Genomic DNA, 26,581 nt, shown 5'->3' with positions numbered 1-26,581 from the left:
CACGAAAGAGTCTCATTAACATTGTTTTTCTGGGGAATAATTCAAAACCAATTATGTAACGGCACATCTGTCATTTCCTCACATAACTTTCAGTGAGGAATGCTTTGTGAAAGACCCCCAAAAGACCTGGTAATTTTACTCCAAAGAGAAACTCCAGTTTTGTTCCAATTTATGATGTGCTAAACACCTTAGAAGAGGCAAGCAACCACTAAAATCAGCAGTAGTGTAGTGGTCATGCCAAAGACACTCCCAGTACATTACCCAGCACAAACTCCACATTCTGCTTTCTTGGAACCTGAGCAATTCAATGCCAGAGAGCAGCTCATTGAATGAATCCTGATGGTAAAGACAACTACACAATCATTGTGTTTTAATGCTCCTGTGCCTGGCTGCTGTGGAAGAGCACCATCATTTAGGAAAGATGAAAGCTGGGAATGTAGATTGCAAAAGATTATATTAGCTGATGTGTTTCAGTTGTTTTTGTTTCTATTTAATTTTCTTTATAGTGAAGACACCAGCACTATTTTCTATTCAGGGAAGATATTTCAGTGGTGCTGCTTGTGGAACATTTTGAAAACATCTACCTAGATTTCATTACTGAAACTAAAATCCCTTTAATTATGAAGGCAGAATTTTTCACATCTCTGAGAATCAAAGCATAGAGCTCTTGAACAAAAGCAGGCAGTGAAGAATGCCTTTGCATTAAGGTCTTTGCTTGACCAGTAAACAGGAGTAAAGAAACAAATAGTTTCTCTATTACAATCCCTTCTTCAGTACAGAAATGTGTACTGAGGAAAGGAGAAGCAAATGAGGTAAAGTAGGGTGGAGCAGAGGAGTCCCAAAGCAACAATTAACCATTTTAAGGATGCCAGTGGTAAACACTGGAGCAATTCCCACCTTTTCTAATTTCTGTTAACATATCTGTGTAGAATATCATATCAATGAAATAATGAAAAGCCACTCTGAACTACCTTGGTTTGATGGAATTTGGCAGCGTAAACATTATAATGAAATGCAGCTTTACATTTTATTTATTTTTACTATTTATTTGCCCGTATAGTAGTTTTCACAAACATTGTGCTTTTGCAAGTATACTACTTACGGCGCCTGCTACCACAGAGATAGTCAAAGTACGGCTGCTTTTGAGCACTCTGACAGCCTGCAAATTGAAACAAATCAAAAAATCAGTCTGCATTTAGTGATAAACATCCTGTATACAAACAATGAACGATGCTGGTTGTCAAGGCTGGAATTACCAAGAGACCTACATGAACTGAAAAAAAGATGGTAGCAGTTCAGATCTCCAGATTCGCATGTTCGATACACTCTTAGGTTAAGTAGCCCAGTATCAAAACGTTTTTGCAGCCGGGAAAATTGGATAGAAGCTTAAAAACTGATAGCTTTGTATTCATGGAATTAGGAATTCTCATTTCTTACCTCTTTATGGTCCACATTAGAAAAGTCCACTCCATTTACTTCGACAATCTGATCACCAACCTAACGGAGTTAATCCATATTTTAGTATAGATGCTGAATTAATACATATACTAACCAGATTTGGGGGGGAGAGAGAGGGAGAAGGACTCTATCTAACATTCTCAATACAATAATTACCAGTACTGGCAGGGTATAAGGGGAAAACTGGCCAGGTTTGCATGTCCTCCCATAGGCATTTCTTACCGCCACTATTTGAAATCAAATACTGAACTGGGTGGAATATTGGTTTGACCCTAGAAGTCATCTTGTTGTTAAAATGTAGGGAACTTGCTTGACTGGAAATGTAATACACAACATTTCTTTGTTATGGAAGGAAATCACAGCTAGTGATTCTACAGTGATCCAGAAAACCTGAAGACATAAATGCCAAATAAGATCTCCTTGTAGTACCTACCTTGGAACGTGGCATACATACCTCTAAGCCCACCTCCGCTGAAAGAGAACCTGGCTTAACGTTGCTGATAAAAATGCCTGGTTTTTGTGTTGGACCACTGGAAATACTGGTGTAAGATTAAAACAAACAAACAAACACAAACAAACAAAAACCACATATTTATACATAATATTTACACACTAATACAAAGTAAGCAAGAAGGCTTGAACTTAGACTGTTAAAACCTAAAAGAAAATTATCCAAGCTTGTAAATACTGGTTTAAATGCTGGAACTAACATAGTACACTGACCTACACCAAGTTCCTGGGACACTAGTGGTATTGAAAAGCCAGCATGTAATACAATGATGAATTAGTAATTTCTTGCATAGTTATGAACTGCAATTCATTATGTATTTAGAAGCAAAAAGGATGGTGCAATCAGGGTCCAACATCTAGCGAGGAAACACTGAGATGCAACCTATGCTGACTGCCAACAGCAATTATTTGTGAGGGTAATATATCCAGCAGGTGATACAGAATCACCCTTACAGGTTTGTAAATATATTTTTAAACTTGACACCTTCTACACAATATGAAAGAAAACTTGCTTTAGAAAATATTCTGTTAGGTCCCATCTTGCTAATTTCTTGCTAATTTACTGAATATACCTACATGTGTAAGAAAGCCTCCATAACTAGATGCAAGGACACGAGTCTGAGAAATATCTGTTCATATTTCTAAAAATGTTGAAAATTCAATATTCATTTTAGGAAATGGATATAGATGGGCAATGGTCTTTCAGTTCACAGTTTCACAGGAAGCAGTCTAAGTTCAGGGAATCAATCTAACTATAGGTAGTGCTGGAGCCTGCTATGTCACAGAGCAGCACTTAAAATTTAAAAGCATTTAAAAGGTCCAGTTCCATGACACAACTTGTGTTATGTAACTCAAATTTAACAATAAGAGCAAGATTATAGAGAACTGTTTTGATTTTAAGTCAGAACTTGGGACACAGGTATTATACCTCGTCTAATAATATATCATGTGTCACAGATGTCCTGCTGTTAGTCTTCCTTATCCTGTGTGGTTCTCCATGTCCCTAATATCATATCAATGAATGAAGGAAACAACTGCCTTGGATGTCTCATTTAACAAATCAGTGATGTTAAGTAAGAACTATGCACCCACCTGCATCCCATGCCTTTTGTACCAATCAGGCTAATGAAGACTTTCTTCTCTTTATTGTCTCTCCCTCCAGAAGAAGCAAGACCAGCAACACTGCCCTTTGCTTCCTGCAGAAGGATTAAAACAATGCTTCAGACGTTATTCTGTGTTGAAGTTCTATCAAGACTACTATAAATATCATGAAGCCAGGACCAAACCCTGACAATATCAAGGTAAGATTCCTCAATGGACCTATCAGAAATGAATGTGAAGTACAGTGGAACAATTTGACTGAGGTGAAAGACTGAACTTATCTATTTGGAGAAAATTGTTTAAATAGTCAAACTTCTATCCAGTAAAGGATGAAGGAAAATTAGAAGAAAGTGATATGGCAAAATAATCATTTAGATGTTCCTTGACAAAAAAGCTGGAAAAATACCTGATAATGATTACTATTTAACTAAGCCTTTCTTTCTGAAAGCAGAAGAATGATAATTGTGGTCTTTCTCTTCGTTGCTGCAACCCATTGAAGTCATTTGCATTCATACCTGTCTTTCTTCCACTAATATAACAAAGATAGACCAAATAATCTTTTAAAGATTTATATAGATAAAGAATGGCCTGGTAAATTGATAGGCTTAATCAAAATAGGGTATCATGAGTACAAGATATTCTGTTTGTCTCAGGCCCTTTTCTAGTGATTCTAGAATCATTTCGTATCACAAAAGATGTTTCTCCCAGAATACTTGTAATAAGATATTGCACCTTAAAAATAAATACAATGACTTCTGTGATAAACTCAGAGGATAGAGTGGTTCAGAACAGTTACAGACTTCCCAGAAAATATCTTAATGAAATATTGATCTCTTACCCCAGATTCTGACACAAACTGGTCCACATATTGCCATTTAAGGGGTTCATCTGCTGAGCTGGAACGAAAAAGTGATTAAAAATAGTGGTGAGGAATTTAAATGGAACATTGAATAAGCATGCAATTCTTTAGGCTAGTAAAGCTGGTCAAACTTAAAATTGAATAAACCTCCTCAAGTGAAACAATATTGGGAAACTCTAAGAATAACCAGGAAAATAATCTTAAAAACTGGAACAACTTATATAAATCTCTACACAGAGACACACCTCTCATTGTTAACATTTGCCCACCATTCCACTTAAAGGTTTGCCTTTTCAAAAAAACTGGACAAAGGACAATAGTTTGAACTTTTTTATTAGCTCTGAAGCAGTTCTCAGATGTTGTATGCATGCAGTAGCAGCAGAGATCTGTTAAGCAAGGTGCATTGATAATGAAATTTCCAGGCTGCATCCACTAAGATAGAAGAAATAGAAAATGGTTCATTTAAGTAGGCAACTGGCCTAACAACCCAGATACTTTAAACACCACATCCATCTGCTCATCACACTAGACATACCATTTTAACTAGGTAAGGAGATGCCTGTTCACAAGTTTTCCAACATACAGATAAACATAATGGTTCTTTGAATATTGAAAAGTCTTTTTGAAAATTAAATATTATTACCTTTTGACAGGTATCATTCCAATATCTGAAAAAGAAAAATGCAGTGTTAAGTAACAGCATTTCAACACATCACTAGCTATCGATCAGCAACAGCCTTCAGCAATACAGAAGATTTTTGAAGTTACTTACGTCTTACTTTTATGGACACTATTTTCTTCGTGCGAATGAGGTTTATGACTTCCTCATGTGTGCATGACGAGATGGAATATCCATTTATACGAACTATCTCATCTCCAACCTCAGAAATGAAAAATAGAAGGAAAAAATGTAAAATAAGATTAAAAAAAAAGTTTCTAAGCAATTATGTGATCTGGCAGTTATTTAGATGCAGAAGTTTGATGATGCTGACTTCTCAATATTCTGGGGATTTCAAGTAAGTGCCAGATGAGGTTTACCTGTATTTGTTTGAAACCAATTCTCAACACCAACAGTATAGATAAATGGCCAGAATACTAGTTAAACAAATAATATTTGGTGGAAAGCAGAAAGAGGAGCCAGACTTCAACCCTGCAGATTATCTTATATACAGGTATCCATATTTCAATTCAAACAATTTTGGAGCATTTTTCCTTTTTTATGCATTAGTAATTCAAGTTTTTACCATATGTTCTCTAAGATACTTTCCTAACTTTTCTGATCAATAGGAAGTTAACCTTGATCTTATTAACTTGCCAGATTCTTGATCAGAGTACTGCATTGTTTTAATGAATTTAGCTCGATATCAATTGCAATATCTTATTATTTACAATAGTCATGCACTAGCATAATGAATATTTATTTTGGGGTGCAGTAGTTTTAGTCTTCTTGGATCATCTACATGAGTTCCAAAATTGAGTGCTATTAATATGACAGCTTTTTCAGGTGTTTTCACAGCAGCAACCCATCTTTTCTCCCTCAGACTATGGCTGGGGAGACAGTACTGCCACACTTTTGTGGCCCCTAGGCCCCTAACGTGGAAAAATAAAGTGGGAAAACTTGGGGCAAAAACCATACAAGGAAGCTCCCAGCAGACAGAAGGCAAACTAATCACTTATTACCAAGCTTACTTGGGTTTCTGTGTGCACGAACTATATATTTGGGCAACAAAGTCCAAACAAAGCATGATGAGAAAAGACCAAGAATGGGTACTCTGAATAGCAGAGACAATACTAGGGTCATCCCTAAGGCAAACTCAAGAGTAAGTAGAAGTAGCTTCAGCTGTAGCTCTTGCTTATATGGTGATAAAAAGACAGTGTATTGATGCAAAGCTTTAATTTAAAAAGGCTTCTTCTCCTTTAATTTATACCCAGATTTGATACACGGCAACTTGGACATCTTCTATTTTCTCTGAACTCTGCCTAATGGTCCCCTTAGGTAGGTAGCCTAAGAAGGAATCAGGGATGGAGACACTGCCTACATCATTTAAGGGTGTATCTTACTAGCTGCTTGAGATGACACTGAAAAACACAAGGCCTTGGCCAGAGCCTTATAAGCACTTTTGCCTGATGCAAATTATGTGATGTGACTGTCTGAAAAGTAATGCCAACTCTCCCCCATTAGGCAAATCAACCCAAATTAATCCTCTGCACAGAAGGATAGGTAAAAGCTTACCAGGAAATGGCTTAAACAAACCAAATGTTACCCTCATCTATCTCTGTACTTTGATCTTCACAAGCACAATGCCAAATACTTTGACTTTACTACTCTCCAGCAACATTTTCTACTGTGAATATTTATATGTAAAACATATCAAAATGCCACCTGGGTAGTTGACAGGATATTTCTCATTAATATTAATAGGATTTTGTTCTTAATTAATGAAATTTTGTGTGGTCCCTATAAATCTGCTTTCATGGCAGCATTACTACTAGTTAATGATTGCCTACATTTTCCAATTAAGACTCAAGTTTTGAGCTACAAAATTGTGTTTGTTTAGGCTTAAGTTCTCCATGCTAGTGTCCTCTTTAGGCTGATTTTAAATTTAGGCAAAGGTAAGGGAACAAGTTCTAAACAACAAAACTTGGGTGGAATCCATTCTTGCGTTCATTAAAGAAAAACAAGAACAGAAAAACAAACAAACAAACAAACAAACAAAAAAACCCCACTGTATCTACATTCACTTTGTTGAGAGGCTCTGTGCTTTCATTGTAGGTTTGGAAAAGGTCCTTATACTAGAAATTGAATATCACGAACATGAAGTCTTAGTGAACATCATCATTGACCCAAAATATTTAGAAGGAGAGAGGCTCATCATAACAAATTTAATGAAAGTTAGTTAATGTGATGACTCTGCCCATACTAACTCTGGTCTGGGGAAAACTTCCCTTTCATCCAGTTGCTTGGTATGAAGATCAGCTGTGAACACGTTTGCAGAGCAAAGAAGTCGGCTGGAATCCAGGGAGCCAAAGAGTCTCCGTGGGAATAGAAAGTAATGAGAAGTTTCATTCAGCCTTAACCACAAAGTCGTTTTTGCACAATGGCATTTCCTCACTATCTGCTTACATCCCTAAAGACTTCATTGTTATATTTACACAACAGTAATTACGATAAGCATTGTAATTTTTAACACAATGTTCATTAAGACACTGCAAGCAACCACTACCTTAGTTAACTCTATGATACAGGTGTTTTCCTACAGAACACTACCATTTCTCTTTTCAGCCAAATTCTTCCAGTCTCCCCCATAGAGACTTTTCAACTTTACTGTCAGTAGAAAGACAGAACGTAACACCACCGTTCTTAGTCATACCAAGAAAGTGACCTACGATGGCCACTTATATTAAGTCATGCAGTCTATCTACTGTTTTTTCCATCATGCAAGCTCAATGACAGTATCTGCACCTGAAGAGGCTTTTAACAGGTGAAGAAGTCACAGTCTAGGTTGCTGAGGACTAGCTTCCCTGTACCTTGCTGACATTTTCAGGGAAAAAATGAGTACAGCTAGAGACTCCTGCTCTGGTTCTGTGCATCTCAGCACCAAATGCTGCAATTTGCCTTGCCACATTCATGCTGGAGGAGCAAGTGGAACTGGAAGCATGAATTTCTCAGTACAGCCTGTACCTTAGAGACTGTCACCTGGGCTGTGATACCTTTATCCCTAGATGATGGGATATTGGACATGCCATTACCCACTGCCTCCACTCTTATTTGCATGGAAAAAATATCAAGTTTTTCTACGGTGCTCTGTTCAGATGGAAAAAAGGCACCAAAACCCACATTGTACTTTTCCACTTTCATAGACTTCTATGCTGAGAAGTGCCATATGGTGTGTAACACTATACAAAACACTACAAATACGTCAACTGTACCAGTATATCACATGCAGTGTGGTATCCACTAGAGATCGTAAAGTTCAGCTGACATAGCTTCAAAAGACTAACAAAGTGAAAATAAATAATAATAAATAATAATAATAATAAATAATAATAATAAATAATAATAATAATAATAATAATAATAATAATAATAATAATAATAATAATAATAAGGGACTCTCCCGAAGTAGAGAACATTTTGCAGAGGCAGAACAACTGTCCACAACCCTTAAATGTGGGACTGCTGCTCCACCTGCTGGGCACCCTGTATCTCACTCAGGGCAATGGCCTGCATGCAACTCAGCACCCCAACCAACTGGGATCAATTGCAATGCTCTAACTTACAAAAGCACCCCCATTTTAAGACTGCAAATGGCAGTGCTGTTTGAGAGTCTTGATGTAGTTTTTGCATCAGGAGACTAGTGTTGCTCTGACGATGTCATTATTCACTAAGCTATTCATATCTGTTAGCATTGTATCACCTCCCTAACAGACACATGTTTACATAACCATAATTTCAGCCAAGAATGTATTTTATTTTCTCTGACTATAAAGGAATGAATGTTTCCCATTCAGATATTTTCACTGCTCACCTTTACCAGGTAGTCATTTCATTTCTGAAGCTGCTCAGCACTCTCAATTTATCCTAAAGACATTTCTGTTGCTGACAATGAACACTGATGTTGCTCTATGCCTGTCTAGGCCAAAACTACTGCAGACATCATGGGCATGTAATGAATCACTTTTTTGGTACACTTCAACTGTTTTTCCTGAGAAGTGTCCATATACTGAAGTAATTGATAGCTGTTTTCATACATGTCAGTGCTTTTGTACTCGTGTCATTCTATATCAAACTGTTGAATCAGAAGCAGTAAAGATAAGAGTCTGCAGGTAGAGCATAGTACAACAGTAATGCTTTCTTTGTTATTATATATCACCATTTCCCTATGAACAGGGAGATGACAGACTTTTAAAAGAGAAGCTGCAAACCTAACTTTTCCGAAGTGAAATGCCTCTCGTTTTCAACTTTTAACATGGGAAATATAATATTTAGTGCTTCCAGGAAATTGAAGGGTTTTTATATAATGACATTACTGTTTCAAATTTCTCATTTGGTATACTTCTTCCATTTTCATCACTCATCCCAATCTCAATCTTTTTGTATTCAACAGAATCTCCACAGATAAAAGTATATGAGAAAGCAAAGTGGGGAAAAAAAAAAAAAAAAAAAAAAAAGATTAAGTACATTTTGTCATGAAAGAACTATACAGTTGTCTTTTAGAGAAATTGTAGTTAAAGGGCCAAAACTACAAATACCTCAGTGAAGTTTCCTGAGTACTCAGTCATTTTAATATAGCTTGGGAACTATTTCAAGGAGAAAAGCGCACAAAATTAACAAGATTAAAAAAGAAGGCAGCAGGATAATAAACTGATGTTATAATAGATCATTATACCTTTCTCAGACAGCATTTTTGGGATAGAAAAAGTGTAGAGATTTAGTTAAATAACAGGTGGATGAAATTTCAGAAGCAGTTGGCTTTATTACGAGACAGCAATTTAGAACAATGAGCTGCCTGTCAACTCTGCTTATTCACTTGGGTTTAGAAAGTGCCTAGTGCCACCTATTATGAAGGCATTTCAAGCTGCTCTTTAACACCCCCTAGCAACAAGCACAAGTCAGACAGTCACGTTAGCTGTTCATATTATGTTCATATATATATAACATATATATAATCTAACCCTGACAAATTCACAGTCTTGTGGATTTTTCTTTTTGCCCTTGTTGCCCCTACTTTGTCTGCTGAACTCCAACCAAGCTGAGTTGCAGTACAGTCATAAACCCAGCCCAAAGATCCTGTGCATTTCCATTCACTATCACCAATATGTAGCACAACAGCCCATTACAGAAAGCCAGGAGTATCTTTTTTTTGCATGCTATGAAAAAACAAAGTATTGGCATCTTTACAGTAGCATGACAACTGAGCACAACCTTCTTATCTGTCGTGTCAAACCATTAGGCAAATAAGCAGAGAACAAGAGCTGCAACATAGTGTTAAGATGAATATACTAGCCTGACAATAGAAGACAATGGCTGTTAAATCCTTTGCTGCTCAGCATCACTAGTGCCTTCCAGTATTTTTAAGGAGATGCTTTAAAAAGCAATAAAAATGACTGGTCTTTTTATTATTATTATTATTTATTTAAAGTTTTCTAGCAGTGGAGGAAGGATGCACTGGATCTCTCTTCTGAGCTCATCATAACCCAGGTGTGTCTTTTTACCCAGTGAGAATGGGAAGGGTAGACAAAAATAATGCACAAGGCACACAAGCTTTTGTAATACAAAGCCTGGGAAGGTACATCAATGCCCCTTTCTGGAGTCATCCACCAGCAAATCCCATGCTTATGAGTAGCCTGCTGACATATACAGCTCAACATTTGTGGTGTCCTATGCCACCCTCACAGTTCTAACTAAATTCAGAATTGTGGGTGTGTATTCCCTGAGTTTGTGGTTTTGTTTTAAGAGGGAGCTTCTAAAAGTGTCCAGAGAGCTCATCATGTGCCTATTCAGAGCATGCTGCCAAAAGATGGGACTAATTCAATGCTGATTCTGAATTAGTGAATGGGACATCTAGGTGTGAATGCACAACCAAAAGGGCATGTGTACATGTAAGCAAACACAGAGAGGAACATTGAAATTTTAGAAAACTCTCTGTGTAATAAGCAAACATTGAACCCTAATTGTGACTGCCTTGTGGAAAAGGGCTACAGTGAAGCTTATCTACAGAACATAGTTTAATTAAAAATTGTATTGAATCATGATAATTGACACATTTTGGACTATTATTAAATATAATCCTTAAATATCAACACTTGCAACAACCACTCATGCTCCACAAATTGAAATTAGCCAGGCGTATCAGCTTTCTACTCAGAAATACAGACCCTTAATACACCTTATCAACTACGGTCTTAGAAAGATGCAGACATTTGTCACAGCAATTGCTCACTTTTTTCTTCACCAGGAAATATATGAAGAAAGGACACACACACAAACTAACAAAACCCACAAACCTTCATTAATACAAATTGGAGGAATCAATTTAGCAAAGAGAAGTGTTTCTACACATAATTATTTTTGCCAGCTTTGTTACAGTTCATGCAGCTAGAATTTAATCACTGAAAGAGCAGTACTATGCAGTAAAAAAGACATGGAAGACATGACCTTTTTTTGCCCCTTTTCTGTGCTTCCATTGAGAAAAAAACAAAACAAAACAAAACAACACAAACAATCTACACTTGAAGTTCAAATAAACACCTCATTACACAAATCTTATCAATGCAACGTGAAATCGACATTCTCAGTATTTATGTGCTCCGTCCTACCTTTAATCAGATTTTGGCAAAGTTAGAGAAGACCTTTTGTTCTATCAGCTTACATTGAACTACGGCTATTCATGAAGCACAGATTCCAGAAAGCCCTTTAGTCTTCACAGATCATCATATCCCAAACATGAAAAAACTGTTCTCTTACTTCATTTTAATGATATATAAACCATTTTAATAACCTCATTCACTGATGGTATCTGCTATGGCATCGTCTTACATGTTTTGAATTTCATTAGAAAAGACAAAAAGCACCTTTGCTACAACTATCTCTAAACGCTGAAAGACATTTCTTACCACCTGCTTTCCCAACATTGGAGCAAAAAGCATTTTGCAGCACAGTATCCAAGAATATAATCATCTTACCTGAAGTCCAACATTGTCTGCTTGTCCTCCTTTAACTAACTGGGAGATAAAGAGGCCACAGCTAAATTCCACTCCACCTCTCACACTTAGCCCAAGTCCTTCAGGATGCAAGCGATCCAATCTCACTTCTTTCAGCTTTCTGCAAAAGGGGAAGATACCTGACTGTTCAGCTGCATAACGTTTTGTTGCAATAGTGTTTCATATGCAAGTTGTGCATTATTCTTCTCTCATAGCATTCAGGCATAAAAAAAAAAAAAAAAAGAAAAACAAACCAAAACAAAACCACTTGACTAATAGAGCCATAGGAATCTATTATTATTATTATTAAATGCAGGAAGAATGAGAAAAGACTGTTTCAACAGGGAAGCATTGTTTTTAGATTCCCATACCCTGCTTTTACTAGATTAAGTACCACACAACAAATTTCACATAGTTCAAAACGATACTTCCAGCAAATACAGCAAGCGTCAAAAAATGTGAGTTTATCACATTTTTTATCACACTAAAAACTCAGTCAGTATTACTTGGTTGTATTTTCTGAATTTAGCTACTTTATTCTATATCCCCTTACCTTGATCTTTTGGGTGTAAGCTGATCATACTCCACCTGGTGTTTTAATGGAATAAGTGGGCGGATAGCATCAAATAGAGGCAACCTGCTTGGTTCATTAATCACGAGTTTTAGATCCCCCACAAGCACTGGAAGATTCATAGATCTACAAAAACACAGTGAGAAAACAGGCACAGGTAATCAACACAAAGAACTATTTAATAACTAGCTGTACATTTGTCTTAAATATTTGTGTGCCCCTTCAACCTACTAAGGAAGTTATTTATACAAATCTTGGTTTAACCAAAGCAAAATAACCTCTGAGAAAGCAAACTTTCAGTAAGCAAACAAGAAGAATACCTCCTTCAAAACAACTGAAATATCCTATACAGTGCTTTTATTTTTTTAAGATCATGCACATCACCTTTATAGATGGTATGTAATTAAATGCTTGGGGCTTTCCAGATATTTATGGTACTGTTTGGAATCAACTTTACAGACCAGACATACCTGCCAACTAGATTTTTATTTCCTAGCAATCCTTCTTATTGAATCTAGGCTGCAAACTCTTCTCCTGAGCTGAGCTCAAGGGATGGATGAATCATTCAGAGCCAGAAAAATCACGCCACTAAGTAATTAGAGCACAGACTACTTAAGTTCTAAAATTCATTTCAAACCAGAACAGAAATAAAAACTGAAATAAAAACCAATGAAAAAAATAACCGAAACAAGTGAAACCACTGTGAATGTTTGGTTGAATGACAGCTAGGCAAAGTATCCCTTGATACTATCAGCAACGAGGTAGTTACAGGGCTAGAAAGTGTTCTTTGATGGCCAGCTGCAATGAGTGCAACAGCTCAGTACAGTTCAGTGGAGCTATTCCTGCGCAACATCCACCTAACTTGGTGTACAGTAACTACTGATCCCTCTTTCCTCTTTTATCATTTACATTTCCTGACATGCACTCTCTCTAAGGCATATACACTGAAAATACGTCTCAGGAATGCATATTAAATGGCATTAGAGGTCAAATACTTAAATTTAGAAGTGCTTTTTGCAATGAAGCAGAAATAAAATGTTATCTCCAATAGCAAATGTGTATATTTTTCCCCTGGAACCCTTCATCAAGGATTTTTAAGAAGTTATACTTCATCAATCATAGGGATCATAGAAATTTTGCTTAAGCAATTGAAATTTTGGAAATCAAGGAAAAGTTACTATATGCATTGTTAATTTTGTAACTGTAAGAAGATTTTAAATAATTAAGAGCTACTGATTCAACCTCCTTTCCAAACAACAGGCTTTATGAATGGAGAAGCAATTAGACAGACCTGAGTGAAACTGAATCAGATATGCAGCTGAATACACCCCAAACTAGAGCTCAGTGCAAACATCAGATCAAAATATCTACATTACACTTAGCTGAGATGCTATTAATTAAGATATGAATGGAAACAATGCCTATTAGAGCCACTCATCTACGCTGAGTGGAAAATACACTCTCATTTTCTTTCAGAAACAATGGATGAGATGCTGATCCCATGTGCAATGATATAGGTCCTATGCAACTAGGGTTTAAATCACTTCAGTAAAGGACTGGTAATTGGCCTATCACTTTACCATTTTTTTTTCCATTGTGTTGGAATATGTCAGTTGTTAAACATGCCAAACGGATTCCCAGCTTTCAGATAAAAACAGTTGTAAGTAAGTCTTAATCTGAGTAGTATGCAAAAATCTTTAAAAAGCAAACTGGGTGAAAACCTCTGTTGAAAATAAATAAGCATCATTTGGAAATACAGCAGTATCACTTGGAAATAATAATGAATCAACACTCTCTTCCTGTTTACTAAGAACATCCATGTGTTTTTTTCCCTACTAAGAATCCACCAAATTAGTTTACAAAACTGTCAAATCAGAAAAACAAAGTAACTTTGCTACTAACAAAAGACATACCCCTTTATTGGCCACAGAAACTGTGAAACTGAAAATGTAAGACTTCAGGAAAAAGAATTAAAAATTATTATTTCAACTGATTTTCTAGGAATTTATAGAAAGAGCAAAAGTCTTGAATACCCACTTTTAGGATTGCAAAACTAAGTAAAATTCTACAGAAGTATATATATAACTAGATCTTACTGGTGGTACATCCGCAGCACATCATAAAGGTAATCCTTCTCCGCTTCATTGTCAATTAGCAGATTAACCTGAAAATCCAAGGACATTACTGTAAATCTGACTAAACAGTCACAAACATTTCATGTACAAAACTTTCACAAAATCTTAAGTCACAGATCAAATATTTCAACAGGGAAAGTTTTGATTTTTTTTTAATTAACCCGTTTTTGCAGCAGGAGCAATGTGAAATTTACAACAAGACTTCTTTTTAATTATTATTATTATTACAATTAGACAAAATAGTAAATACAAAAGTCTCATATTCTCTACGCTAGATTTCTTCTTTGGAGCATAATAGTCTGAAAATAATAGCACATTAGTCTTACCTGATAATCGCTGTACTGTTGAATAAATGTTTTCAGAAACCTTTTTGGCCACTCATTAATATAACACATGTTGCCACAGAGAAAAATACCCCACTGAGATAATTATAATCTATGTCCTGTGGTTCCAAACCACTGATTTCAAGCAGTAGCTCATTTGTAACATTACGTAAACAGCCACACTCCTGTTCCTTTTTGCTCCAGCTCTTAACTGATAGAACTTGCCGGTTATTCTTTCCTCCCCCGGTAATAGTACGTTTACTTAAACCAGTGTCACATTACAATGCCTGCTCTTGGATACTTGCAGTAGAATACAGTAAAAAAAACAAACAAACAAACGAACCCAACCACTCAGAATTCTCATATGAGGAATTCAACTTATATTCAGTGACATTGGTAAGACCCCCACTGATCTTAATTACAGTGAGAGATCACATCACAGTAGTTTTACATTTGGACAACCTTAATGTTTAGGAAAACAATTTACAACTGACCTAAAGTCTAATATTACTGTGACGTGAAGTCTGAGGACCAATTTGCATACTTAAAGAAAGGTCTTTGCTTTCCAGGTTTGCAATGCTTTGCGTTATATTCTCAACTGAATACATGCTTCATGCTCCCTTTGTCTCTTTTCACTCTCTAAATCCAGCCAGCATCTACATATAGATAGTTTTCCATTACTTGTCTCTGGAATAAGACACTTGTAAAACATCTCAAGGCTAAAAACCACTGCACGCAGGACTCTTTCATTGAGTAACAGTGAAAGACTCTTTCACTGAGTAACAACAGCAAGTAAACCTATTTTTTTTACAGCAAATTTCAAAACACCAAAGAAGTCTGCCTTAACAGGGAACAACATGGTTAGAGTTGTAACTGACTGGTTCACCAGTACCACACACAGACTCAAGTCAAGGCGATATAAGACTCACCCTCTTCTGCTAACTAAGGTACTGTAGGAGCCTGCTTACATTGTCTCAAGAAGAGCACTGAATATTCGAGTGCATTACCACTACACAGCAAAGACCCAACCTACCATCATCTTTTCTCCTGGACAGGAAAGCAAGTAGTGACAACGTTACATTTTTCTCATGATAGGCTAGCTGGTAGATATGTCTCCCACCACTTCTCAGACACTAGAGAACCATGTCCAAACTCTACCACTTCTCGCAGAACATGCAGACTGCAACCATCCTGTTTGGTTCCTACAATTCTCACCCAACACGAAAAACTTCCCCCTCCCTTAACAAAACCAAGTGATTACTTCAATATTCATAGTACTACACCAGGGATAATCTTCCCAGACCATCTCTCTACTTAAGTCATTCTTCTCCTTCTGCCTTCTATTCCACCAAATGTCATTTCATTGTAGCCACCCATCCCTTGTCATTTACCTAAAATCATGAGCAGCTTGAGACAGAGTCTTACTATAGATATATAGTTACTTAGGCTTGTCAACAGCTTCTAACATGACTTTAATGTCATAAATCCTTAAAGGTCATGCCTCCACATATTAAGAAAAAATAAATTAGTGGTGATGTGCTGTGACTTGGACCAGTGAAGTATTTTAGTTTCAGTCTCAAGAAATCAACAGATCTGTGCACCAAGGCCATGGTTTCTGGTTGAACTGTACTATCTCTTTTGGCAATTAATTATATCTGACCTTAATGGATTCTAAGTGGTTTAGAGCTCACCCTATGTATCTCTGTGTTGAACAGATAACATATAAAGGTCATTTTCACACATAAAAAGGCTATTTGCACAGTGAGTGCAAAGGATCTAGTACTTGGTGTCACAATGGTATATGCTTATGCACTCTGTAAACTTGTCTATTAACATACTAACTATGACCAGGGTTTGATGAGGTTAACAAGTAGACTCCTAATCTCCCACTTGAACACAATGAATTTTAGAGACTTCTTTCTAACTTCTTCATGTTTTTTCTTATATTCTGTCAGGACATAAAATCAAAGTAGTGCTATCATTAGGCTTACACTGATACCATACTAGCAAAAAAGTAACACCTGAGATTAAAATAGAGACTGCAACTGATAAAAACCCTCTCAACTGTAAGAGGGGAACAAATTTAAGAAGGTAGTTATGACAAAATTATCAGTTACAGGTTTATTTCACTAGGTGCAGAAATGTCTTGCTACTGGCAACTGAAATACACAGAGCTGACTGCTGACAACTAATGAAGTCTACTAATTTCTTTTACTGTCTGCAAAAGTATTACAAACTTCAGGTTCAAACATGGTTTTATGAAAACCGATACAGATAGATTTTGTAAGCAAAAATGAATGTGCAGAAATGTATATAGCAGTTCACTGTTTCCTGAATGAGCTTCAATATATGCACCATTGAACTTGATATGCAAGACAAAGTGAACTGCCTAACATCTGCTGCTCTTTTAGAACGTGGCAGAATCTATCAACTGAAAAATAAATCAGTTCTCAGGAGTCCTCAAAAAGCAAAAATGCGTCCTGACTGCTTAGCATAAGGAATTAGAACTGTCCCCAGCATTTGCTGTCTGTTATATAAAATGTCAAGTCTCATGTTACTGCGTCTTACAGAATCATACCTTGAAGCAGTTATAGAAATGCTGTGAAAAACAGCTGAAGACAAGTTCCATTAAGAAGGAATACATTAACTGGTTACACACACAATACAGAGGTATTATATGCTCATTATCTCATATAAGGAAACACTGAGAGAGCTGGGACTGTTTGGCCCTTGGAAGAAAAGGCTCAGGAGGGATCCTATCACCTGAAGGAAGGGTGTAAAGAAGACAGAACCAGGCTCTTTCCAGTGCTGCCCAGTGCAAGAACAAGAGAACAAGTGTAGCTCCTTCTGACCCTCAGGAAGCACTGCGTGCCCCTCACTGTACTGTGATAGGGCACTGGCACAGGCTGCCCAGGGAGGCTGTGGGGTCTCCTCCCTGGAGATCTTCAGAAGCCTCCTGGACGTGGTCCTGGGCACCCTGCTCTGGGTGGCCTTGCTGAAGCACCGGGGCTGGATGACATGACCTCCAGGGGTCCCTTCCAACCTCAACCTTTCTGTGACTGATTATTTAAGGGAATCTTCATAGTAGCTGTGTAACTGTCAGACTACAGTGATGCACTGCTGTAGCAGCAGCCCAACCTGTCAACTTTTGCAGATCAGTATCAATTTCTATCTGAGCTTTGAAAACCATTAAGGGAAATTGAAGAACAGGCCATATAATATATTTGCATATATTATATATTTTGTGCTACTGCTTGGCTGATGGGGAGAATTGATTGAAATTACCAAGGGAAAGAAAAAAAAAATAAATCAAACAAAAGCAGGAAGTATCTGAGTGGCAAATAACTCGGATCCCGTGGCAGGTCATTTTTCTCGTTTTGACAAAGAAAAAGGCAGTAGCCAAGACATAAAAATCCCCACAGAGGCCACTGAAAGCTGGATAATGCAAACCAATTTAAAGAAAAGATCTGCTCAAGCATCCTATTACTCAGAGAAATGGTTTTCACTTAAACATGCATCCTACTTATTCACAGCAACAAATGCTGACGATAAGACTTTCTTGCGTTATCAGGGGTGGGACTAGGATAATTTATGAATTACAGCAGCAGCTAAAGGGAAGAAGTTTAAAGTTCAAAGTGGTAACCATCTGCCTGGAAACCAAAGTCTTTATTGGTATGTTGCACAACCCACTGGTGAGTTATACAGTAATAGGTAACAAGACAGAAATAACTCGCTAGATAGCTGCAGTCATCGTTATGCAGTATCCAAGTCCTTCATGTTTTTGGAATTCATTTTGGTTCTTTGAAGCCCCCTTACTTCATTCTAACAATTCTTTAGTTAATGGTTTATTACCAGATGGTATTTCTACAGAGCACATTATACAACTGTGTTTTCAGGAGCTACTTAAAGGAAACTCTACACGCTAGGAAAACGAGCAAACAAAACAAAGCCAGCACCCCCCGAAAAAAGTACTGAAAACTTTAGTTTCACTAGAGTGAAACTAAACTGCTATGAAAAACAAACAAACAAACAAACAAAAAACTACTTCTTAAACGTGTTAATCATTTTTCTCTTCCTCTCCTTAAACAGAGCCTTTTGAGCTTACTTCACTCACACAATTTTGAGCTCTGCTGAGCACGCATTTAACCGGGCATACACATGATAAAACGATGTGCCAGGCAGACGGAGTTGCTCCATGAATCAAATGCACTTGCACATGACTGCCCAGGCACAATTGCAGTCGGGACCGCTGAGGTCGGCCTGAAGGCTGCTGAACACGGGCTGCTAAGACAAGGAACTGCCAAGCTGAACTGCCTCGGCCTGGACTTCAGCACCTGTGCTTTCACCTTCCCTGCTGGGTACAACGCTTCCACCGTGACTTTATCGAAATCCCACAACGCTTATTCTAAGAAACCCTAAAAAACTCACGCATGACTGAATGTTATTGTTTATCCTTCTCTCCCTCCCCTCTCCAGGTTGGGGTCTAAGTTCTCCAAGCCCCTCCCGCAGCAGGCTGCGGCACAGGAGCACCAAGCTCGGAGCCGGCAGCTGCTGTCACCCTGCGCAGCGCCCCCGGCCCGTCCCCCCCTTACCTTGTGGCGGAACTCCCGGGCCACACGGCGCTCCATGCTGCGGGGAAGGACGAGGGTGAAGGTGCGGGAGCGGGTGCGGTGCGGCCGTGCCGCCGTCGAGGCCGCGCCCCGGGGTGGTGGGAGGCGCGCCCGCCGCCTCCAGCATCCCCGCCCTGCTGCGGTCAGCCCGGCACCGAGCTCCCGGCGGCACCGGGATGGGGGTGGTTGAGGCAAGAGGAAGGGGGGGAAAAAAAAGAAAAGGGGGGAAAAAAAAAAGAGGGGAAAGAAAAAGAAAAATGGGAAAGAAAAACGAAAAGAGAAAAGAAAAAGAAGAGGGGAAAGGGAAGGGAAAAAGAGAAAGAGAAAGAGAAAGGGAAAAGGGAAAGGAAAGAGAGTAAGAAAAAGAAAAAGAAAAAGGGAGTGAGAAAAAGAAAGAGCAAGAAAAAGAAAAAGGGAGTGAGAAAAAGAAAGAGCAAGAAAAAGAGAGAGAGAGTGAGAAAAAGAAAGAGCAAGAAAAAGAGAGAGAGAGTGAGAAAAAGAAAGAGCAAGAAAAAAGAAAGAGAGAGTAAGAAAAAGAAAAAGAGAAAAGGAAAACGAACACTACTCTCTCAAGTAGCTCTTTGGGGTGAATTCACTCCTGGTTCTTCTCGTACAGCACGAGCTCACATCCAAACATCCCTCTTATGTCTGTAGGTACACGCATGTCTCTGGCCCTGCTATTTAAGAAGAACATGAAGGTGTGAAATTTAAAGCGTGCTAACACCTGATGGGGGAAAAAAAGAATTTGCTTCAATGGATTTTTCTACAGCAAATAATCTCAATTTTTTCATTTTTTATTTTATTTTTAGGTAAGCTGAGTGAGACTGATTTGCCCTGGTTGGGTGTTCAAGGCTGATTTGTTTCTACTAGCCTTTCCCATGAAAACACCAGCGTTGCTTATACCTGTAGGCCCTGAAGTGCCTACTTTGAGTAAATGAATAAGAACCAAACTCAGAGTGCCCGAAAGAAGCCTCTTTCAGACTAATGTCATTTAGGTAATTTTCTCTTCAGCTGGTTCCCCTCCTACTTTCCATAATCTAGTACATGATAACACAGACTTGTACAACTCAGGCTGGAAGCAAGAGGAGGAGACCATGTTCCTTAGTCTCACAGCAGTATCAGCTTTACCTTCGTAACTGGAGAGACCCCGGTTTACATTAGCACAGGTAGCTTCCCTGTTCTTCCTTCCAATGGGGTGCAAACTTGTATGAATGCATACAAAGCCATGACAAAAAATGAATGATTCCAGACTGCCAAATGCAAACTGGAATCTGTTATATTATTTCCATGTGAAAACCTTCTTCAGCTACACCAGCTCCTTTAGAAATTGCTCCTGCCCCTTTGAGAAGATGGCTTTGCTGTAAAGAAACATGTCAATGGTATTCACTACCCATTACTCATAAAGGTGCCAGGAACAAGAAAGGGAGGAATGCTTTATAAGCCTGTGTTCTTACACACTCACCAGCTGTTTTCAGAGAACAAAATCAGAAGTACAACTAGTACATAAATCACTTGTCTGCTACCTAAGGCAAGTTGCAGTACTGCACAGTATTGAAAAGCTATTCTATCCAAGCTTCATACACACCACTGTATTATTGCTTCCCTGAAGAAGTAAAACAAAATTGTTTTATATTTGAGAACAGAAGGAAAGAGATACAAAGTGTTTTACATCTTTTAAATTTCATGTACGTTTCCTTCAAATTTACATCCAAACTTTAAGTCGCTGCTAGACAATCACTTCTAGAAGACTTCCACAGAAATAGATCTTTTATCAGCTGGAAGTTATGTACATTTGAAAGAAAGTGACTTTTTAAACATATAGCTATATCTTGCAGGATTAAAATACATAAATACAAAGCTAACAAACCCACAAAGCTATCCCGTGCTTCAAAACAGCAAGCTTAATAATCAGAAAATGTATGAGATGGTTCTGAAGTTTCCATTGTTTCAAACATGTCATATTAAAAGATGGTACAATTACACTGCTTATTAGTTTTGGTCAAGAAATCCCTCATGTTGAGAAATTAAATTACATCTAAATTAGCTTTAAACTAGTTCATTTTCTTAGTTGCTACTTGTGTCACTAAAGGAATATGAATACAGCAGGCAGCCCATTTACAAGGCGAAGAAATAGATTAAAATGTTTGTTGTGTAAACTGACTCCTGTTGCTTTTGATCTACTTTCTTTACTTCCATTAGTGTAATCTGGAACAGAGAGAGTGCACCAAAGCCAAGCATGGTGCATTCGGTGTAGATAGGCTCTGCTCTGAGGCGAGGGTAGAGAAAAAATCTGCAAAATCTCTTTGAGGTTATTTGCAAAATGCTGCGCTGGAGTTAAATAATATCTTTTCTGTCTCCCTTTTCATCTCTCATATATGCACTCCCTCCAGCCTTTGCAGGAGACTTCTCAGTGCCCAACACCGCTAGTTTTCCATCATTTCATTAGAAATGAAACACTTGTTGCAGCAAGAAATCCAATCCACAGGGACAAATTACAAAGGCAGAAAAGAGATCTTTTTAATGACTTGCTGTTAACAGACTTCCCAAAGCAGTCAGAAAAGGCTCCTTTTCATCTGAGACACTTTCTCACCTGGTATGGGCAGCTTCTAAAGCTTCTGTTATAGGATATGCAAACCTGAAGAATGACGGGGAGAGACAGCAGCAGATGGGAAAGGGAAAAGAACAAAAAAGGCAACAGAGAGGGAAAGAGGGAAGAAAAATAGCTGAAGGAAGGTTAGCAATGACAGAAAATTAAGTCACCAGAAAAAGGAGAAAGAATAAACCTGGAAAAGAGTCTACAGAGAGCTCCACATTCAAGACTGAATTTGTAGTAGCAAAGAGTTATCAGAAGCCAAAGAAATTATCACGATGCCTTAGTGGCATGCTCCCTCCCGTGTCTCACTCATGTGGTTACTCAACTTCTAGCACTTCCCTCAGTGAAACGGGGCCAATGCTCAGTGTGTTAGGCACTAACACGGTTTGCTGGCTTCCCTGCCCATGCGGACAGCTGTGTGGAAGCCGAGGGCTTTAAGCCACGAGACATTCCCTCTAGCAGCAGCGTCGAGTCCCCTTTTTGTCCGCGTTAGCGGTGGTGCAGAGACCCCCGGCTCACAGCTCCTGCCAAGGCACTGAGCGCCTCTTAAACCCAGAAAGCCAAGAAAGAGAAAAAAGAGAAAGAGAAAAGAGACGTGGGGGGCCGGAGCCGCTCAGCCAGGCCCCGGTACGGGGCGAGGGGCGGCGACCGGGCCGGGTGCCCGGGGAAGGGCCGGGGCCGGAGGGCGGGCCGGGGGCGGCTGATAAACCCCCGGCCGCCCCGCCCGGTGGGGCTCAGCCCTGGGTATCGGTGCTGAGGGCTGCTGCGGCTCTGGAGAGGTGGTTGCTGGTGTCCGTATGGAGGCTCAGCTCCTCGTCGGGGCGCTGCTGTGCGCCTGGCTGCCGTCGGGTGAGCGTCGAGCCGGGGGCAGGAGGGAGGACGGGGCGACCCCGGGCAGGGCTGGCGTCTAACCCGGTGCCTTTGCCTTCCAGCTCTGTCCCCGTGGGGAGCCAGGGCGCAGCTCCCTCCCGACGGGCACCTGCCGCTCCTCAGGTAAGAGCCAGCCTGGTGGAGCGGGGCTCTCTCCTCGCCTCCGCTGCTGTGTGCAGCCTGGGGTGGGGTGGGCAGCCCGAGCTGAGCAAACTGTGTCCTCTTCTCCTGCCCTCAGCACAGGCAGCGCCGCAGGACCTCGGGGAGGCGATGGCTTCATCGCGGCCACGCAGGTAGGGAGTGCAGGATGGGTGTTGTGAGGGGGTGGCAGGTGGTGGGGAGCGGGCTGTGGTGCCCCTCAGGGGAGCTGAGGCTGCCAGGGTGTCTGGCCTTTCTCTGTGAAGTCACCTGGGAATACAGCATCCTTCTCCTGTGGTTGGTGACCTAGAACCAAAGGGGGACTGTGGCCCAAGAGGTGATGTGATGATGGTGCCTTGCGTTTCCCACCTAGCGCTGGTGTGAAGTGAGGCTCCTGTGAGGAGTGGTTACTAGTTCCAGTCTGAGAGATGTTTTCGTCTGAAGTTCCTCATATCTTACCTGAACAGATGCATACATCACCATGATGCTTCCAGTGTTTCTGGTGACTGTTTCACCATTTGTGTTTCTTCAGGACTTGTTCAAGCAGCATTGAACATCTTATATCTCTGCTGTAAGGAATGTCAGTCATTAACAGAACAAAGCTTAAGCTTTCAAGTGCTAAGTGGAGAGGGAAGATGGTAGCTAGAGCTTCAGTCCATCCAGAAATAGCTGTGTGTCACAGCAAGTATTCTTGCTCTGAGGAAAGCTGAGGTCTGATTTGGCTCATCCAGCAGCAGTTACTTTGTGTGAGCCTTCTCAGTTCTCTGTAAAAGTAAATGAGCTGATGGTATCGGGTCACTACAGCCGGGTACTGGTTTTTGGATGTGGTTTATCTTGGCAACCCAGCTGTATCATTCATGGCATGTTGCTGAAATGTAATTAGGGTGTGTGGTTCCCACTCCCTTGTTTGAGGGTGGGAAAAGGAAAGTTGGCTTTGTAGCCCTTGTTCGTGGCTCCACAGAGGAATCTCTTTTGTTTCTGCTTTCTCCCCTCTGTTTTAGGGAAAAACCTCAATGGAGAGAGAAACATGCCTCATAGTTGCAAATGGGTAACAGAATCAACCACTGATAAGACCGAGTGCTTGCAGATTGAGAACCCCCCAAGAATTCAACATATACTAGTACACTGTTTTCATTCTGTGCTGGGCTGCTGAGGATAAATCTTTCAATGAATCTTCTGTAAGAAATATGTTTAGGAGAGAGGAAAAATAAGTGATGGTGAAGAGTAGTTTTCTAGCCATTTGAACTGTCTGAAATAAAGAGTAAGACATTTTCACCTATTTTTCATGTTTTTGCGTTCCGTAAGCTTTCTTGAGAGGAAGAGGCACAGCAGCATTAAGTGCTGGTTACAGCCTCTGTAGAGTTCATGTTCATGAAGATATATGTGATGATATAGTTTCTAAGATCAGTTCTCAGTCAAACACGTAAATGAATACTTAAAACATGGAAAATGCTTAATGTGTTACAAGTGCTTTGCAGAGTCATGCACAGGACTGAGAAACTGGTATGATGAAACTTCAGGATGTGAAAATTGCAAATAATCTAACATCCTCAGATGAAGTTACATAGGCACAGCTGGTGTTTATGATTTTGTTGGAAATATTTCCTTGGTTACTTGTATCACTCTTTACATCAGTTAATGCTCTATACTAATAGGTAAAGAAAACTTAAAGTACAGATATTAACATGTTTATCACTATAATCATGTGGTAGTTTATAGAGTACATATATAGAGTACATCACTGAAATATAACCACTGTGTGGATGTAGCTGTTGCTCTTTAAAATTCCCAGGTGAAATAGACAAAGAAATGAAATGACATGTCAGTAACATTTGTTACTGCAGTAAATAAGTTACACAAATGTAATTAAATACATCTCTAATAAGTTAAGTCTTATCTCTATCTTCCAGGAATAGAAATGGTCACGTTGACTTGAGAAACCTGTTGCTTACCCTAGATGTAGGCAATTCTAGAACAGAGATAGGAGGTTGTTGTGAAGATAAGCAATACATTTTTAATTAAGGTATGCTAATTCGAAGGCATACTTCTACCTGTAATGAGCATGGCAGTATAATAATGACAAGAATATTAGAGGATTATGTGTAAACTGTCTAAATAGATCTGGTCATCCATTTTATTGAATGGATTATAGGCTGAATTGTCTTCTATAATTTAATGTATTACTTTTTTTTTTTTCTGTAAAGGAGATGTAGATATTTAAGTTATGAAAAACTCTTTAAAGAAATTTGGAAGCAATATCCATGTTGTTATTACTTTCCATTCTGCATGATGTCTAGTAAATTTTGCAGGAGTGATTATGTGCATAATAAACACACATTATTTCCTTAGAACACATTTTCTACAAGAGCTGATATGGAAATATGTTTAGAGTAATATGCCAATTCTTGGATATTGTTTCCTACTCCCCCTCCCCCCCCCCCCAAAAAAAAAGTTGTTGAAAATAGTAAAAACAATGTCTACATAGTTGTGTTTTGTCCTTCTTCTTGCCATTTTTGTTTCCTTTACGATGGGTTGTTTTTGTTTACAAGTTTCCTTGACCATGGATGTTCAAAGGACCTTCCAAAATCATATCAACATCACCTCTGTGTATAAATATTTAGTTTTTGAAGTAGTGCTGCTTCTCTGTAAGTGGAGTTAGCTGAGGTCATAAACTTGAAGTACAGTGCTAAAACTTTTCCCCTATAAGAAGATACTGTTACCTTCCCATGCCATACCATTAGCAGTGAGCTTTCCTTGGGTAAAGCTGTCTAACAAAAATGTCGTTCCTCCAATTTACCTGTCAGATGCATAGTGACCATGACTGACTGTTAAGCTGTTGACAGCTGTCCTGTGGGTTCTCTCTCATCCCTCTTGGCCCAAGTTATTGGTGCAAGTTTCTGCCATGGGACTTGGTTGAGATTAAGTCTGTTCCTGGTTCAGAAGTGATACAAGTGCTATTGTAAATAATTTGAGTTTTGAAAGAGTGATGGGGCTGTGATTGACACCACTGATAGGTGGGAGATGAAAGGATGAAGTAGAAGTTGGATTAATAGATGAATATGGCAAGAGTGGAGGTATTGGAAAGGTTGGTGGGAACAGAATCCAAGTATTGTCACGTGACAACTTATGGAAGTGATTAGAAAGTGAAGTGGGCTATAATCATTAGGATTCTGAAGGGGTGATTTATTGGAGAAAGAAAACTTATTCACCACAATATTGATAATTCATACGAGAAAATTTGAGATGTCCTGCTGCTGAAGTTTGAAGGCATTGGAGAAAGAAAACAATTTTTTTTGTCATATTTTTTGGAGTGTTAGAACAACTTGGGAAGATTAATATGACATGAAACATTTTTGAAAACTTATTTGGGTGTTAAAAAAAAAACGTAGAATGAGAATGTTTAGTGATTTGTGCATGCCTATATTGTAAATGATTTTAATTAACAGTAACAGAGTGGAAGAATTTTCAAAATGGCAGAAAGTTTACATTGAGAATAATGGTAGGTATATGTGCTGGTATAGAGCATTTATCTGTTGGGGGTGGAAAGGAATATGGAGGGGGTACAGAAGAAAGTGTATAGGCAATTTGGGGTATTTTGGTTTAGCTGGCTTAGAATCTGCATGCTGTCTTCAGGCATAATGTGCTTTGATACTATTTGACTGGAGTCATTACCGAGTGACTGTACTTTTAAGTATACCATATGTTTTTT

General features: G+C 38.9%; 2 protein-coding genes across 2 annotated transcripts in view; one reads left to right on the top strand and one right to left on the bottom strand.

Annotated features, from left to right (window-relative positions):
* The window catches only part of USH1C (USH1 protein network component harmonin), a 44,698-nt gene extending 24,877 nt beyond the window's left edge, over positions 1-19,821 (bottom strand). Inside the window, exons 1-11 of the mRNA XM_082760558.1 lie at positions 19,254-19,821; positions 14,300-14,367; positions 12,186-12,329; positions 11,615-11,753; positions 4,701-4,809; positions 4,572-4,596; positions 3,908-3,965; positions 3,061-3,164; positions 1,913-1,997; positions 1,438-1,497; positions 1,103-1,159 (exon numbers count right to left, since the gene is read on the bottom strand). Of these exons, the coding sequence (XP_082616684.1) occupies positions 1,103-1,159; positions 1,438-1,497; positions 1,913-1,997; positions 3,061-3,164; positions 3,908-3,965; positions 4,572-4,596; positions 4,701-4,809; positions 11,615-11,753; positions 12,186-12,329; positions 14,300-14,367; positions 19,254-19,289 (885 nt within the window). The 5' untranslated portion in view covers positions 19,290-19,821. The remainder of the gene's footprint in view (positions 1-1,102; positions 1,160-1,437; positions 1,498-1,912; positions 1,998-3,060; positions 3,165-3,907; positions 3,966-4,571; positions 4,597-4,700; positions 4,810-11,614; positions 11,754-12,185; positions 12,330-14,299; positions 14,368-19,253) is intronic.
* The window catches only part of OTOG (otogelin), a gene marked incomplete at both ends in the record, with an annotated part of 108,768 nt that continues 101,474 nt past the window's right edge, over positions 19,288-26,581 (top strand). The window contains 2 exons of the mRNA XM_082761382.1: positions 19,288-19,413; positions 22,324-22,857. Coding sequence (XP_082617508.1) covers positions 19,288-19,413; positions 22,324-22,857 — 660 coding nt within the window. The remainder of the gene's footprint in view (positions 19,414-22,323; positions 22,858-26,581) is intronic.

This window comes from Aythya marila (genome assembly GCF_965140915.1).
Source record: "Aythya marila genome assembly, chromosome: 5".
Lineage (NCBI taxonomy): Eukaryota > Metazoa > Chordata > Aves > Anseriformes > Anatidae > Aythya > Aythya marila.
Note: the sequence above shows the minus strand (reverse complement) of the source record. Positions and strands in the feature narration are given on the sequence as shown.